This window comes from Nothobranchius furzeri, chromosome 17 (genome assembly GCF_043380555.1).
Source record: "Nothobranchius furzeri strain GRZ-AD chromosome 17, NfurGRZ-RIMD1, whole genome shotgun sequence".
In the NCBI taxonomy this organism is placed as follows: domain Eukaryota; kingdom Metazoa; phylum Chordata; class Actinopteri; order Cyprinodontiformes; family Nothobranchiidae; genus Nothobranchius; species Nothobranchius furzeri.
The window spans coordinates 40160951-40177130 of record NC_091757.1 but is presented as its reverse complement, the minus strand read 5'-3'; the positions used below and the strand labels follow the sequence as shown (position 1 = coordinate 40177130).

Sequence of the window (16180 nt, the reverse complement as noted above, 5' to 3'; positions counted from 1 at the left end):
ACATTACCTGATGTAAAAACAGCTGACTGTACATTTGCTGAGTCTTGTAAGTCTGATGAAAACAATGACAATAAAAAAATCTGAGGCTAGATCTCAATATATAAAAAAAGGGTGATAATATAAATGTATGGGAACATAAACACACAGCCACAAAGTACTTTGATGAGAATTTTTACTTTTAAACATACATACATATAAAATATGTATTTATATACAGATTCATCATGAACATCTTTGCCTAAAGGCTACTTTGACCTAATCAACTAACACTGTAAAAGAATTAATTCCAATTATTTCAGCTGTACAACTTATTTTTATGGCTGATCAGTTCTGTCTTACTCTGTCTGAAATATCCATGCAGCAAACAAAACCTCCATAATACACGATCGCATCTAGATGAATATTGTTTTATAAAACTGGGCACTACAACAGGTGATTTCATTGGTCCTATGGCTTTGATTGAAGCACATGGCTTTAAAAGAGGTCTTTGAAAATAAGTTTGATGTTTTTGTTGTTCAAACTTGAGCTGCTTCCTCATCCTCATCATCCTTCACCTGTAAAAAAAAATTCATATTTAACAATTTTAGGATCCATAGATTTTCGTATTGATTGACCTTTGATCACTCTTTAACTTTCTCCTAAAAACCTCCAAAAATTATTGCCAAAACAGTTTTTTTTGGAAACTATGCAAATGACAACAGTGGGAAAATAAATACAACAAACCTGTTCCACAGATTCAACTTCAGGTATGTAAAACTGCAGCATGTTTTGGATTCCACTTTTCAAAGTTACAATTGAACTGGGGCAACTGGTACAGGAGCCCTGCAGTTTCAGCTTAACGATGCCATCATCAAATCCCCGATAGACAACATCACCTCCATCCTCCTGCACTGTTGGCCTGGAGAATAAAATCAATGTCATGCGTGAGGGGAAAGAAAATCACAAATACACAGTGTCAGTTTGAATATTTAACCAATCCGTACCTTATTCGAGTATCCAGCAGCTCTTTGATCATAGCAACTATCTCATCATCATCTTCAGATGGTGCTGGAAAAATAAATAGAGATCATTTGGGGATTAAAATGCATCTTAATGAACAGATCTATGTGTTTTCCTTGTTTACCTGTGTCTGCCCTTGGCTTGCTGTCCTCGTTGACAACTGGAAGTCCAGATGTAAAGAAGTCCATAATGGTTGCGTATACATCGGGTTTCATCACCTTCCATTCCGTATTATGATCCGTCTAGTTAATGAGAATAAAAAGTTAATTCCACCAGAGATGCCATACAGTACTGAAATTTAACCATGTTGGAGCTAAACTTACCTTTGTAATGGTGATAAAATCAGGACCTAGGAAGACACTTTTAACTCCATCAATTCTAAACAGCTGTCTGGAGACAACACAAGGGTTTGATTATACCATTTATCATAACCAGGAGTGCACATAATATTTTTGGGTTGGTACTCAGGGGAGAACCTATGGTTGTTGCTTGGTCCAAACATTTTACTGCACTTAATTCTTAACCCAACTCACAATAGGAACAAAACAGAGTAACGCGTTGATGATGAAACTTATTTTAACTTTGACTGAAAACAATAAGTACAACAGGTACATATTGCCAGCTTAACTTAAACCTAATTTTCAAATAACATGACTGAATTGTCTGGACGTAAAACACAATGTGTAAACAGCTGCTTTTGTGATAACAAAAATAAAATAAAATGAATTTTAAAGCACTTAACAAAATTACTATTTCAGAGCACTGAAGTTTTTAAAATGGCATAAATGCCATTTTTATTTCTACAGACTGATCATCCTCCTCACTATCCTGACTGACGTCCTCCAGTTCACACACAGCAGAGGACAACTTTCTGATGTTCTCTGCTGTTAGTACGTTTATCAAACGCTGGATGATTGAAGTTTTTAGTGCCTATGTAAAAGCCGCTGTTTTTGTCTGCCAGGGTGGGATTTTCATGGCATAATCTGCACCACATCTCTGTGCGTTCATTGTTCGTTTGAAGCCAGCGAACCTCCTACAGCGAACTTCTCCGCAAATACTCTTTTTCTTTTGCGGTTCTGACTCAGTCTGACGTTTTTTTGGGAGGTGGAGGAACACCAAAAACAATTACTTAATGGAGCTTGCTTTTTGGACATCTTTAAAATGCTCCAGAAATGTCTTCCTTCCTCCACAACAATCAATTTCCCTCTGGGATTAATAAAGTATTTTTGAATTGAATTGAGCATCTTAGGTGCGTAAATGCGTGCTGCAGCTTTTTTTCAGCTGCGCATTGTTTATTTTGACAGCGCATGCGCACCTGCGAACCACTTATGTGCACACCTGATCATAACCGACTGAAAGGTTGTTTTACAGGGCGTGTCCATAATTCAGGTGCTGAATCCTACCGAGTACACATTTTAAGGATGATTATGTCACGAGGACGCGACAACGCTTTCCAAATTCAAAGGATACTCTAAACGTGTCCCTGTTTGCCCCCATTTCAAGGATGGTTCTGGTGTATTCTTATTGCGCTTTGCTGATGGAGTAAGAGACACAAAAATATCTAAATGTATAACACAAATTTTTCGTTGTTCTATGATCACGCTTTTTCACATGACCTCATTCTTCATGACTCCTCCGAGTCCCGAGACCTCCCTAGCATGAGAATGCTTTAAAATCATTGTTTTCAGACATTACGAACAAGCATGCTGCTATTAAAATATATGATTACAAGACTTGATAATTCATGGTTCTCACAACAATTTTGTGATTATATTATCTGAGGCTGACTCACATGTGTTTACTTTTAATAATCCATGTGTTTTTTTTTCAATCTTGTGTTTTAATTGTGCATTTTCATAAATTACAGTATTATGTGATGCTACTTAAAAAAAGTGCTTTTTTTTATCTTAATAGGATAATACCGTGTTAAATAAAGGTCAGATTACATGTTTAAAATCTTAACAGCAGACTGGAAACACTTCAGGCCCCAAGGAAGAAATGCATCTCTCAAATACAGATAGATCTAATTTTTAAGTAGACCATGACACGCTGTGGCCTAATAAGTTAAAACTGAATGCTGTTATTACTAAAAAAAAAAAAAAAGTGTATTAAGATTCCTTGAGTATTCGTTCAGCATCTTATTTTATCTGGTTAGTTGTACAAGCATGAATTACAACAAAAGAAGAGACTAGAGGACTCTAGGAATCTTCTGACATCGACTTCTCATTGTTGTTTGACAGTTGACAACCCCATTTTCTCTCAAATGTTGGTAGACATTGCAATTTTTTTTCAAATGCTAAATGGTTTGGGAACTAGTTGATGGGCAGCACACAGGATGTTGAAGTTGATGGTGAGACGATCGTCTCCCAGGAATTTTCTCTCGATCCCGTTTCAAGGCTGCATGTTAACGTTTCTAGCTCATTGCACTGGTGCTACAAAAGTTGTAGGTTTTGTAGCACAGAACTAAAACTTCTAGCATCAGCATAAAATTCAGTTTCAATCTCTAAAAACCAAAAGTTGTTCTTGTAGTTACTTAAACACACAGACAAACATCCGTAGTGCATTTGATGAAAACGCAATAACAAGAAATATCTATCTCATTATACTACTAACCCATCATTGAGAGCGGGAATTTGAGGGCAGACCCCGATAAGATCCGTGCGGTCACTGAATGGCCCACACCGACGTCCTGTAAACAACTGCAGAGGTTCCTGGGATTCGCCAATTTTTACAGATTTATCAGGAACTACAGTCAGACAGCCGCCCCTCTGACAAACTTGACCTCTATTTATCGGCCTTTTGTTTGGCCCCCAGAAGCCGAGGCTGCTTTCCAGACGCCAAAGAGGAGATTTACAACTGCCCCTGTGCTCCACCGACCTAATCCCCAATGCCAGTTTACACTTGAAGTGGTTATTACACCACTACTAGTGGTGTTTTCTAAAGCCTGCCACCTCATACCATTAAAATCTCTCCCTTCTTCCACAGTTACAGCAAAACTGCTCATTAAGTATGTGTTCCGGCTGCACGGTATCCCTGAGGAGATTCTCTCCGTTCGGGGACCCCAGTTCATCTCTAGAGTATGGAAGGAGTTCGCCGAGGCTCTGGGAGCCAGTCGCCCTCACGACTGGTTACCACGCGCAGACTAATGGACAATGTGAGCGCATGAACCAGGAGCTCGGGGCGATGCTGTGCTGCGTCTGCTCCGCTCACCCATCCTCCTGGAGTTCCCACTTCGCCTGGGTCGAATATGCCCATAACTGCCACGTCTCAACTTCAACAGGTCAGTCTCCCTTCGAAGCCTCCTTAGGGTATCAACCAGCCCTGTTTCCCCAGCAGCCCTCGGCTCCCTCCACGGTTCCGCAGTTCCTCCGGGGGGCCAAACGTGCTTGGGCCTCCACCCGGGAGGCTCTTGACAGAACAGCCGATAAAAACAAACGGATGGCGGATCGCCGGCAGCGCCTGGCTCCGGATTACGCCCCTGGTCAGGAGGTCTGGTTCTCATCCAAGGACATCCCGCTAAAGGCAACCTCCTGTAAGCTGTCTCCCAGGTTCCTAGGTCCGTTCAAGATACTGGACGTCCCTACTCCCTCCACAATTCGGTTGGAGCTCCCACGCTCCCTTAAGGTTCACCCTGTATTTCACGAGTCCTTAGTTAAGCCTGTGGTTTCGAGCCCCCTCTGCCCTCCGCCAGCTCCTCCGCCGCCTGTGCGGTTCAAAAAGGGGGGTTTGGTTTATACAGTTCGCAGGATTCTGGATTTTCAACCCCGTGGCCGGGATACCCAGTACCTGGTCGACTGGGAGGGGTACGGTCCGGAGGAGCGTTCCTGGGTCCCCCACTCCTTCATTGAGGATCCGTCCCTGATCCGGGACTACGAGGCCGCGTCAGCTAGGATGCCAGGAGGAGACCGTTTTTTTTGGGGGGGGGGGGGGGGGGGGGGGGTACTGTCATGTGCCGGGGTGAGTACTCCTCTCAGATTTCCCATCTTTGAGTTATGTGTTTCAGGAGAGGGAGGCTCCAGCTGCAGCTGATTTGAAATCAGCGGGTCTGGCTACAAAAGGAGGGTGAAGAACACTCCTCGACGCCGGATGATTACTACAGCTTGGTAGTTTCCTGCCCACTTGCGACTCTTGGATTTTGTGCTCTAGTGTTTCTAGGAATTTTTGTGAACCTTTGGATCTTTTCCCTGTGCTTACCCGTTACCAGGTTTTGGAATGTTTTTGGACTTCTGTAACTTCTCTGGATTACGTCTCTGGTTTTCTGCGACTCCTCAGGATTACTCACCTGTGCCCCATAGGATTTCCGGACGCAGCTCTCACCGTTCTCCATTCCTCCAGGCCAGCCCGCACTCCTTTCACTCCCTCTCCTGGACACCCCACTTGGATTTACCCCGGCACTCAACCTACCCTCCCTCATTCCTACGCTCCCCTTCTCCCAGTAAGTCTATTCTCTGCACCCATCAAGTTTAGACTTACCATCCTGGACTCACCTGTATCTGCTCTCCCCTCCTCAGATGCTGCACTCCCGTTCTCGATCTCCACTGGGCTTTTCCAGTGCACCCTCAGTTCCCGTTTAAAAATAAGATTCTTTTTTTTCTTTACCATAAGGTCTGTGAATGTGTGATTCTGCATGTCTTGGGTTAAACACATTCCCCAAACCATGTCACTTTGGAGCATTAATGTTTATTTGAATTGTTTTGGTACAACAAACTAAACTGAATGTCATACAAAGAGTGAAGCATAGAAGTTTTATGGAGAAATAAGTTGATAAAACTCTGGGCGGACCTTCTAAAAAAGTCATTTAGACACCATTAGAAATTTCTCTTGGCTTCTTCTCCCCCTTTCTTATGTCCCATCCTAGTCATTACATATATAAAAAAAACATCTGTTGATTAGAGATGTAAGAAAATTTCAATATGGCAATATATCGTATCGTCTCCCCTGTATTGTGATACGTATCATATAGCCAGAATTTCACCACTACACATCCCTACTGTTGATACCACTTTACATTTCTGTTCCCCCTAAAAGACTACTTATTATGCTTATTACAAATATACAAATGCCAAAAGAGGGACTTAAAGTAGTATCATATAGATTGAGTTAATTTTAAATGGCTTGTTCATATGTTTAGGAATGCAAAATATATAAATAGTGAGACTCGGTCCTGCTGTTATCTTACAAATCAATGGTGACAGACTTTACACTTTAAACTGGGGCTCCCTTTGACATTTGTGGATATTTCATAATACAGTTATAAAATATAATAATATTTGCTAAAAGTATGTTTACAAATGCCCATTTAGCTAACAAGGCAGCAACTTAGTTTGAAATGTTTAAAATGGCAACTGTAGACAAAACATACAAGTGATTATATTTGGCTCACCATTTAGCAATTTTTGTCTCTTTCTTGCCCCCAATGACGATAAACACTTATAAAGAGTTACAGATGAATTAATTTCAACATATTTATTAACATTTACCAATCATTTATAAGGGGTGCCTTATTGTAAAGTGGTACCAACAATTATTTGGGGTTAGTTTGGAAAAATCCACCATTTCAAAGAAATAAGAAAACAAAGTACCGAAAAACTAATACCTGACTCTTAATTAGAGCTTGGTTTCAAAACTTGGTGCCTCTTCAGTCCGAAAATACTTAGTAGGTATTGGTATATTTTTGGTGCTAGACGTTGTGGTTTTGGCTTGGTTCAAAGTTAGCAGCCCTCTGCGGGCCCCTGGTGGCCCTATGCAATGCATGCCCTGCTTATTAACACACAATGCATCTATTTGAGCCGAAGTATGCACTGTCTTTAATCGTGAAAAAATAAAATAAAATAAATAAAAGCTGACCCGAGTCTACAACCTTTGTCCTCTGCTGCATCAACAGCAACAAGAAAAATAGCCAGGTCTCATGTTTACAGTGTACATAGTTTATCTCTTATTTACATTGTATGTTTATTCATTTTGTATTTATTTTGGGATCTAAATATTTTTATTTCATGTTTTTAGAGAAGATGTTTCATATGTCTTGCACCAAAGAATATATAATAGTTGCACTTTATTTTCATACTGTTAACCTTTGCTTTGTACTAAAAGCTAAATACTACCTTTTCCTATTTATAAACTGTATATATATATAAACTATTACATTTTTAAGATGACAGTAAAAAATGTTGCTTCCACCATTTAGACAAGCCTCTCTCAGTTAAGTGGATACAATATGCATATATTGGCAAACATACAACAAGGTACCCCCTGGTACAGAGTTTGCTCAGAGTAAGGAAACAACTTGATATGTTAATATGAGATTAGTAATCTTGTATTAGGAAATACCTGGCTAAAGGTGAGCAGTAAGCATCACGAGGGCCTGCAAAATTCATGGTTCCCTCTTCGAGAACTGTCCGCCCAGGCAAAAACTTTAGACTGTTTGGATTTGGAGTATCCTGTGTCTGCACAAACATGGACCTTCCTGTAACATAAAAAATGTAATGCAAATTTTTAAAAAGGGCTACAAGAGAATTGTGGTCATTTTCTGCATGTGCAGAATGCCCGATTTTCTCACAACACCTAAGCATCTGACATCACTGTGGAAAACGTGACAATAAAAGACAATCACTCTTATTTAATAAAAAGTCACACTAGAGGTTGCAGCAAATAAACAAACCAGGAACAGTCCAGAAGGGGTTTTGTGGCCATCTGTTTGAAACTCCAGTAGCTTGCGAGGGCCAGTGGAATCCATTGCTCTGACATCCACTGCCAACAAGACTGAAAATAATGAACAGATAAACAGTAATATAAAAAAAACATTCTTTATTATAAAAAATATTATGCTGTTGTGTGTAGGGACGATTTCTTTACCGTCACTAAAATGTGGCAATAATAAGACGGGTAAACTCCTGTTTAGAAGATGTGCGAACAAGCTCCTACACTGAACAGGAACACCAAATCAAATACAAATGCTATAACTAAGGAAAGCAAAACATTAATAAAAAGGCAATGGCGCGATGACAGAGTTGTTTCAGCACGCTTTAAAAACGCGTTCTGCACATTTGTTCTGGTGATTTGTATTTTTTCCCCTACTAAATAAAAATGATCAAAAAGATGGATGCAAGATAAAAATTTATTACATTTATGCAGGTTTGTTTAGTGTTAATTTTACTTTAAGGGCATTTTTGATGGGAAAAAACATCGTAATGAAACATTCCTCGTTTCCAGACCTAATGTTTAGTCTGCGTCATTCCACACTAAACCAACAAGCTTAAACACAGTCGCATAGAAATGACTCACATGTTGCAAAAAGTAAAAGAAAAAAAATTAAACACAATAGAAGGTAAAATCCTGCAAAATATCCACTTACGGTCGTGAAAGTCTAGCAGAAATCCCCAACAACCCGCTAACGTGTTTATAAGCCGCCATGATTGTTATGGTTGTGATCCTTCAAGAAGAACGGAAGTAGATTATACTTTTCCGGAAGTGACGAATATTTTTGTACGTCTGTTAAAGTTTCCCCCCGAAATTATCAGCGTCAAGCTTACGCGCAGTAAGGCGCTGCTTCTTCAAATATTTACGTTAAACTATCTAAATATGCCTTGTGGTAGGCATTTTAGAAGAAGACAAGATTCGTCGGATGATGAAGAGGAGGATGAAACAACAGAAGAAGTCAGGTAAAATACTCGAACAACGAGTTGTTAAGATATATGTTGTGTTAGCAAACTAGCCGCTAACCCAAAATTAAAGTAACAGAACGCCATTGTTGTTAGTTGTATTTTAATAAGCTGCCTACCTAAATATGTTTGTGCTTTTGTATTTTTTTTTCTTAGATCAAAAGTAGAAGAGGCTAAAGAACTTCAGAGTTTGAGGAAACGACAGAGCGGAGTCAGGTAACATGTTAATATGAATGTAGAATGGAAGACATCTTTATTATGTAGCACGTTTCACACAGAAGCAATTAGTTGTGCTTAATGTCAATACTTAACTGCTTGGATGTGAATTAACTTACACCTTTTACTTTTTGTCTAGTGTGACAGCTTTATTGGTGGGAGAGAAACTGCCTCCAGAAGTCGAAATTGATGTAAGTTTTCTTTGGAAAAAAAAATGTGTGTGTGTGTTGAATAGCAACATGTTGAACGTTTACTTTTTTATTGATCACTTCTGACAGAATGATCCTTTCAAACTGAAGACGGGAGGAGTTGTAGACATGAAGAAAGTGAAAGACAGGAATAGAGACATGTGAGTCAAGTTTTCCACCCTCAGGTGCAACATAGATACCTGCCTGAATGCTTTGTACAATTAAACCAAATCCAGTTAATCGGATATGACTGACTCATCCAGGATGATTCATTAACAGGACAGAAGATGAAACCGACCTCAGCCTGGGCACTTCATTCTCCGCCGAGACCAACAGAAGGGATGAAGATGCAGACATGTGAGCTTTTCTTTAAACTGTATTATAATCATTTCCTCTTCAGACTCAACATTGTCCAACCTCTATTTAAATTGTGCTCTGTTTTTTTCCTCTCTAACGGAAATTTCTGACTTTTGAGATAATTTTTCTCATGTCAAGAAATTCAATAATAAAAAAATTAAGAGGTGTGTGTAGGTCGTCAACATTCATGTCCCTTTAAGAAGCTGTACCACCCTGAGCCAAAATGTGACTCAACCTAACACATGTGACAGCCCCATCTAGGCCATATCGCCCAGCCCTAAAAGGAAGGTGTTCAGTTGATTTCCTCCGTCTGGCAAAAAATATTCCATCATACATAATAAAGTTGAATTTCCACAAAGAAAACAAATTAAAAACAAGTTTGGTCCAACAATGGCTGCCCTGGACAAGAAATAACACTGGTGTTTACCTGGGTTTTCATCTCTTTAAACAACTAAAATAGTGTCAGTATTTGTCAGAAATCAAATTTTGCTCAACAAAACAATTTATGCACCAACCCCTGAATTAACCAGCTGTTAATGTTGACTGTAAAATCAGTCAAACTACAAAGACTGCTTTTGTCTGAGATGAAATGGTGTTGGAACTTTTGTTAGCATGTTACTGGCTGGCTTCATTCAGCATTTTAAGAAAAGGCTTTTTATTCTACTAAAGAAAGTTGGAAAAGCAATCTCAATTCTTGAATTACATGAACTTTGTTACTAAATATTTAAGTATCTACAAGTTAGTATTCAAAATCTTAACGTAGCTGCCATCCAGTTGTTCGTGTGGGACATTTCCCATTGTGTTTTTCTTTACAGGATGAAATATATTGAGACAGAGTTAAAAAAGAAGAAAGGCCTGGTGGAGGCTGAGGAACAGAAAATTAAGGTGAAAAATGCAGAGGACCACCTGTACGAACTTCCTGAGAACATCCGAGTGAACTCTGCCAAGAAGACAGAGGAGATGTTGTCCAATCAGATGCTGAGTGGGATCCCGGAGGTTGACCTTGGCATTGAGTAAATTCAGAAGATTCTTTAATAATTCAGCTCTTTTTATTTTACTCAAATTAATCCCTGTCGTTTCATTCTCAGTGCAAAGATTAAAAACATTATCCAGACAGAAGAGGCAAAAGCCAAACTTCTGGCAGAGCAAAGGAACAAGAAGAAAGACCTCGGGACGTCGTTTGTTCCCACGAATATTGCTGTTAATTATGTCCAACATAACCGCTGTGAGTTCAGGCTGTCTGCATCCGTTCCAGCTAGAGGAGAAAAGTTTGTTAATCATGCTTTTGTTTTCTTTTAGTCTACCATGAGGATGCAAATGCACCACAAAGGCACAACAGACACAGAGAAGAGCCCAAAGCAAGACCGCTGCGAGTGGGCGACACAGAGAAGCCAGGCCCAGAGGGTACGAGACACGACCACACAGTCACAGATACAAACCAAAAACACTTTTTGGTTCCTTTTTTCCAGAAACCAAAACCTGTACTCGTTTCTTTTGTCTGTCCGTAGCTCCGTCGCCACCGAACCCACGCAAACGTCCAAACAACGAGAAGGCCACGGATGACTACCACTACGAGAAGTTTAAGAAGATGAACCGAAGATATTAAAAAGTTGCATCTGTTTCCTCCACACAATGGCATCTGAAAATGTGAGCCGTTGCTAATTATTATTGAAAACATTTGTTGACCAAAATGTTGAAGCTCCAGATTTGTGTGATTTCCTGTTTGGTTTTTCAAACAAGTCAGCAGCTTTAGCTTCACTCTAAGTCTACAGTATTTTAGAGCTGGCTGTTCAATTATTAAGTGTGTAAAAATATATCTCGGTTTGTTTTTTTAAAACAAGAACCATACTAAAGTTTAAAAGTGATGCACTTAGCTAATGAGATGGAATAACTAGAGCAGCTGCTTGAAAATGAGACGTTAAGCAATAAAAAACCCAAAGCTGAACTGTTGGCTGCCATGTTTATCTTAAAAATAAAAAGTAGCTAATTTAAGTGGTTTACATGTAAACAAAGAACTGTAAGTATTCTGCTTTGAGCTAAATTTAATGTAAATGTCGTTTTTTTTAAATACTTTTTAATGCAAACCAAGAGGAACATTACTAATTTAGGTTTCAATAACAAAATAATTCAGATTTTTTTTAATTTCCAGATATTTTTGTTCAGATTTCAAGTCCACAAATTAAAACACAATCAAAACCGATGAAAACAAAACCATTCAATCTACAAGTGAACCCCAGCGTCCCCCTCCTCATGGTTTCTCAGCAGAGACCGTCCCATGTCCGTTCAGTTGATTCTGGGTGTTTGATTCTTGTGAGGAGGTTCCGTCAGCGTCCTCTCGCTCGTCCTGCACGGAGCTGCTGCTGCTGTCCCGGGAGGCCCAGCTGTCCCTGCGGCGGTAGGCCTCACACAGAGGCAGATCAGTGCTGTCCCACTGACTGTAGCTTTGCAGAGCGGAAACCAGCAAAGAATCATCGCAGAAAGAGAGGAGCACACAAGAGCGAAAAGTCAGAAAATCACACTCGTACACGTAGAAAAGCACAGGGAAGCACGTTTGTTAGAAGCACGGAGGCTTACACAGAAGCACCAGAAATGCATTCAACTGCTTTGATTTGTACGGCTGTAGGAAATCCATCTTTTTCTGTTTTTTTAAAGCTTGTATTTCCCCCAAAACACAATAAAAAAACGAATGGGTTGCTTTTCAGAATGTCACATTTTAACAAAATGTTAATTTAGAAAAAAGCAATTTGGGGTAAAAACAAACTGAAAAACAGTTGAATGGGTTCCACGTGATCCAGACTTGCTACTTTTTAAGATTTAGAACATTTGTCAGCTTTTGATTTGAAGATCAGCAAAGGACTGGAATTAGTTGCTGATGGAAGAAGCAGCGTAAGGGCAGTGAGAAAATGCAGGTCCACACTCAGCATGCTCCAAACTCGACAGTCACCCCTTAATGCCTTTTTAAAGAAGACAAGACAAAAAAACCGCAGCGTTTAGTCTCTGCTTTATTTCTCTGCCACCCTGATTCTACTGGAACAATGTGAAACTGCATCATGAGCGACTCCAGTCCACCATCATGGTTACAGACTCGTCTGGTTAAACAATTTAAATCTAATTTTCTTTAGTAGAATAAACATCATAAAATACATCTTAGTTGTTTTAGATTATATGAAATGAATAAAAGATCCATTCATAATCCAAACTGCTGATTCCTCAGTAGGGAAGTAATGCTCCAGCGGCCATTGGGCTAGAGGCAGGGGACACCCTGGACAGGTCGCCAGTCCATTACACACACACACACACACACACACACACACACACGCAGGGACAGTTTAGTGTCCAATCAGCCTGATATGTATGTTCTTGGTCCCACCCACACAAACATGAGAAGATGCATGCTCCACGCAAAATGGCTGCAGCCGGGATTGGAACCTGCAACCTTCTGGCTGCGGGGCAAAATTGATACCACCTGCTCCACCGTGCAGCCAGAACTATTAAAATATTTAGGATTTAAATAAAAGATAAATAATTTTAAAGATAAAAGTATACAAGTAATCCCATTCTGTTTTTTTTTTCCTTCTTCCAATAAAAATGTATTATGTGAATAAAAAGTCTGGTGGGTTTTTATTTATTCTTGCGGTTAACAATTAAGATGGGCTCACTTTACTCCAGCAAACAGACACCACCGCCTTTGGTTCAGAGAAATGAAAATGCATCCTTTATTTTTCAAAAAACTGCACCGGATTCCTGTGAATACTTGGAAGCTTGGAATGCTGATGCAGCAAATATTTAATGTTTGCTCCTTTAAGGTCATTCTTTGGACCAGTTGCAAAAGCTCAAGGCACCTGGAAGGATGTAAAGGCACTGGGTGACAACGAGATGAATTCACACCTAAGGTTGTCAGGTATGGAAGCGAGATGCTGAACTGTTCCTCAGGTTCAGGCATGAACTGGTTTAAAGTGAAACTGCTCTGCTCAAGACAACAGAGGGGCGGGGCAGGTGTGAGCCTATTTGTACCTGGAGGAGTAATACTCTTCCTCTAGCTCGTAGAGGTCGATGGCGATCTCGTCCCGGAGCGACGTGAGCTTCTTGTCACACTCGTCCTGCAGCGAGCGGAGCTGCTGGTTCTGGAGACTGATGGCGTCGTTGACAGAGGGAAAGTCGTTTAAAATCAGGAACTGCTTCAGGTCTGACACCAGCTTCATGAGTGACTCGCCGGCACGGACCTGGAACCACGACGCAGAGGACGAGAAGTCAGTTAGGAAAAGACTTTGTTGTATTTCTGCACTGCAGTGACTTTTAGAGCTGCAAAAACAAAATAAAAAAGATGGAATCTGTGTGTATACAGAAACTAGTTTGTACTTCCAACAAAAAAAATAAAATTAATACACAAGAAAACAAAAATAAACGATCATTAAAGAAAAACGACTGTTCTGTAAAATGTGTTTTTTCTGTTTTCATACACTTAAAAGTGACCTTTTTCAGAGGAGTTGCTGTAGTTTTTATAATATAATATTGTGTTATCTGGAATAATTCAGAGATCTTGTTGGATCTTGCAGCTCATGACCACACGCCTTCACATTTATTCACAGATGTGTTTCCCCAGCATGCTCCAATCACGCCCATCTTTTCTTCCTCTTTCCCTTTTACCAAAGTAGTTAGTAAACGCATTTAGAGAAATCTATATGAGGAAATAAAAGGCTGATTTTGAAAGTTTTGCTCCATACTCACAATGTTGGCAGCTCTGACGTGCATCTCATAATGGTCCTGTTCTGCCTGGGTCGGTCTGGATACCTGAGTCTCATCTTCGATCTGGACAAAGAACAAGCAAGTGAAAAATCATGAAAGCGGGTGGCGCTTGAACACCTTAAGAGTGTTAGGGTTACAGTGTCCACGTGACCTTGGCTGTTTTGATGATTTCTGTGAAGTTGTCCATGATGGACTTGATGTCGTCTTTCAGCCTCTTGTTGTAGTTCTGAAGCAGCGTCTCTTTGCTCTGAGGGAGAACTCTTTGCGTAGCCATGATGCTCAGGAACACACGTCACCTCTTTCAGTTCACTCGCGTATTTAAAGTTCTGCAAACGAGGTTTGAAAAGATAGGGTTCAGGAGAAAACACCGAATTAGAAGTCTCTCCAACTAAACACGGACGAGAAAACGCATATCTAACTTTAACTTTCATATTATGTAACTGAACGAATTTATATATGATTTTTTATACTAATTTTACTCACCGTTCATCGCATTTTTAGAAAGAAATGAAAGATATTTTTGTATCGATAAACAAAAACCTCACGGTCCTCCTCGTTCTTCTTCGTGGGATTTCGATGAACTCACATTCGGTTTAGGATGTGTCTAACTCCCTCTAGCGGCTGCTCTCTTCAGCCTTATACGGCTGCTGCATTTGGATTTAAAAATGTTCTCCCCTCAGATTTAGAACTTTACAGCAGAAAAGATCTTCATGTTTTTGGATGTTACAAGTTTTCTGTCACGAATACCACTAAAGTTAGTGTTTTTATGCTGCCAGATGATCAAAAACAAACCTTTTTTTTCTTGAGGACCCCCTTGCCCGTGTCCAGGACAAGTCAAGACATCCCGACCCCAACTCGTTCCTGCATAAACAATAAAAGTGATTTACTGCAAGCTTCATACAGAGTTTTGATTTTACTATTGGGTGTGTTATGGGGATTTTATACATTTAAATTTTACAATTATAATCTTGAGAATCAGCTCCTCTAAGTCCAAGACCATGGTTTTGAGGTGAAAATGGGTATAATACCTTCTTCAGGTCAGGGATGAGGTTCTGCACCAAGTGGAGGAGTTTCCAGGGTTTTGTTCAGAAGTGAGAGAAAGATGGGGTGTGAGATCGATGGGCGGATTGGTGCTGCGTCTGCAGTGATGTGGGTGTTGTGTCTGCCATGGTAAAGAGAGAGTTGAGCTGGAAGGCAAAGCTCTTGATTTAATGGTTGATCTACAGTCAGGTCCATAAATATTGGGACATCGACACAATACTAACATTTTTGGCTCTATACACCACCACAATGGATATCAAATGAAACGAACAAGATGTGCTTTAACTGCAGACTGTCCGCTTTGATTTGAGGGTATTTACATCCAAATCAGGTGAACGGTGTAGGAATTACAACAGTTTGCATATGTGCCTCCCACTTGTTAAGGGACCAAAAGTAGTGGGGCATATGGCTTCTCAGCCATCAACTTGTACCAGAGTGATGGGAAGAGAAGAGTATGGAGACGGAAAGGAACTGCTCATGATCCTAAGCATACCACCTCATCAGTGAAGCATGGTGCTGGAAGTGTCATGGCGTGGGCATGTATGGCTGCCAGTGGAACTGTTTCTCTTGTATTTATTGATGATATGACTGCTGACAAAAGCAGCACGATGAATTCTGAAGTGTTTCAGGCAATTTTATCTGCTCATATTCAGCCAAATGCCTCAGAACTCATTGGACGGCGCTTCACAGTGCAGATGGACAATGACACAAAGCATACTGCAAAAACAACCAAAGAGTTTTTGAAGGGAAAGAAGTGGACTGTTTTGCAATGGCCAAGTCAGTCACCTGACCTGAATCTGATTGAGCATGCATTTCCCTTGCTGAAGACAAAACTGAAGGGAAAATGTCCCAGGAACAAGCAGGAACTGAAGACTGTTGCAGTAGAGGCCTGGCAGAGCATCACCAGGGATGAAACCCAACATCTGGTGATGTGTTCCAGACTTCAGGCTGTAATTGACTGCAAAGGATTTG

At 40.2% G+C, this 16180-nt stretch overlaps 3 protein-coding genes across 4 annotated transcripts; 1 reads left to right on the top strand and 2 right to left on the bottom strand.

The window, feature by feature from the left end:
• Positions 1–155: 155 nt before the first annotated feature.
• On the bottom strand, positions 156–8471 carry nfu1 (NFU1 iron-sulfur cluster scaffold homolog (S. cerevisiae)). Its single transcript, XM_070546041.1, has 8 exons — positions 8354–8471; positions 7661–7761; positions 7330–7465; positions 1323–1389; positions 1124–1241; positions 984–1047; positions 724–898; positions 156–554 (listed from the first exon to the last, which is right to left on the bottom strand). Exons 1-8 carry the CDS (start codon positions 8410–8412, stop codon positions 516–518), a joined length of 759 nt encoding a protein of 252 aa, XP_070402142.1. The 5' UTR covers positions 8413–8471; the 3' UTR covers positions 156–515.
• Positions 8472–8481: 10 nt separating this feature from the next.
• c17h9orf78 (chromosome 17 C9orf78 homolog) lies at positions 8482–11366 on the top strand. The gene is made up of 9 exons (XM_070546045.1): positions 8482–8660; positions 8817–8876; positions 9016–9067; positions 9155–9225; positions 9344–9421; positions 10237–10434; positions 10510–10646; positions 10721–10825; positions 10930–11366. Exons 1-9 carry the CDS (start codon positions 8581–8583, stop codon positions 11025–11027), a joined length of 879 nt encoding a protein of 292 aa, XP_070402146.1. The 5' UTR covers positions 8482–8580; the 3' UTR covers positions 11028–11366.
• A 178-nt stretch (positions 11367–11544) lies between these two features.
• Positions 11545–14769, bottom strand: med22 (mediator complex subunit 22). 2 transcript variants are annotated; one of them, XM_070546043.1, is made up of 5 exons: positions 14651–14769; positions 14319–14493; positions 14150–14230; positions 13436–13644; positions 11545–11862 (listed from the first exon to the last, which is right to left on the bottom strand). In XM_070546043.1, exons 2-5 carry the CDS (start codon positions 14439–14441, stop codon positions 11670–11672), a joined length of 606 nt encoding a protein of 201 aa, XP_070402144.1. In that variant the 5' UTR covers positions 14442–14493; positions 14651–14769; the 3' UTR covers positions 11545–11669. The 2 variants fall into 2 exon arrangements, with proteins under 2 accessions (XP_070402144.1, XP_070402145.1); XM_070546044.1 differs by lacking the exon at positions 11545–11862 and having other exon boundaries at positions 13023–13644.
• Between the last annotated feature and the right edge of the window lie 1411 nt (positions 14770–16180).

Bases quoted from the DNA above. Each gene is read 5' to 3' on its own strand.
- med22 (XM_070546043.1), bottom strand. From the start codon at position 14,441: ATGGCTACGCAAAGAGTTCTCCCTCAGAGCAAAGAGACGCTGCTTCAG. The intron at 13,645-14,149 runs GTGAGTATGGAG...TCGTGGTTCCAG, and splicing joins ACGTCAGAGCTGCCAACATT to GTCCGTGCCGGCGAGTCACT. The intron at 11,863-13,435 runs GTACAAATAGGC...CGCTCTGCAAAG, and splicing joins GAAGAGTATTACTCCTCCAG to CTACAGTCAGTGGGACAGCA.
- nfu1 (XM_070546041.1), bottom strand. From the start codon at position 8,412: ATGGCGGCTTATAAACACGTTAGCGGGTTGTTGGGGATTTCTGCTAGA. The intron at 7,466-7,660 runs GTTTGTTTATTT...TTTATGTTACAG, and splicing joins CCCCTTCTGGACTGTTCCTG to GAAGGTCCATGTTTGTGCAG. The intron at 899-983 runs GTACGGATTGGT...TTTATTCTCCAG, and splicing joins CTGCTGGATACTCGAATAAG to GCCAACAGTGCAGGAGGATG.
- c17h9orf78 (XM_070546045.1), top strand. From the start codon at position 8,581: ATGCCTTGTGGTAGGCATTTTAGAAGAAGACAAGATTCGTCGGATGAT. The intron at 9,068-9,154 runs GTAAGTTTTCTT...CACTTCTGACAG, and splicing joins CTCCAGAAGTCGAAATTGAT to AATGATCCTTTCAAACTGAA. The intron at 10,647-10,720 runs GTGAGTTCAGGC...GTTTTCTTTTAG, and splicing joins TTATGTCCAACATAACCGCT to TCTACCATGAGGATGCAAAT.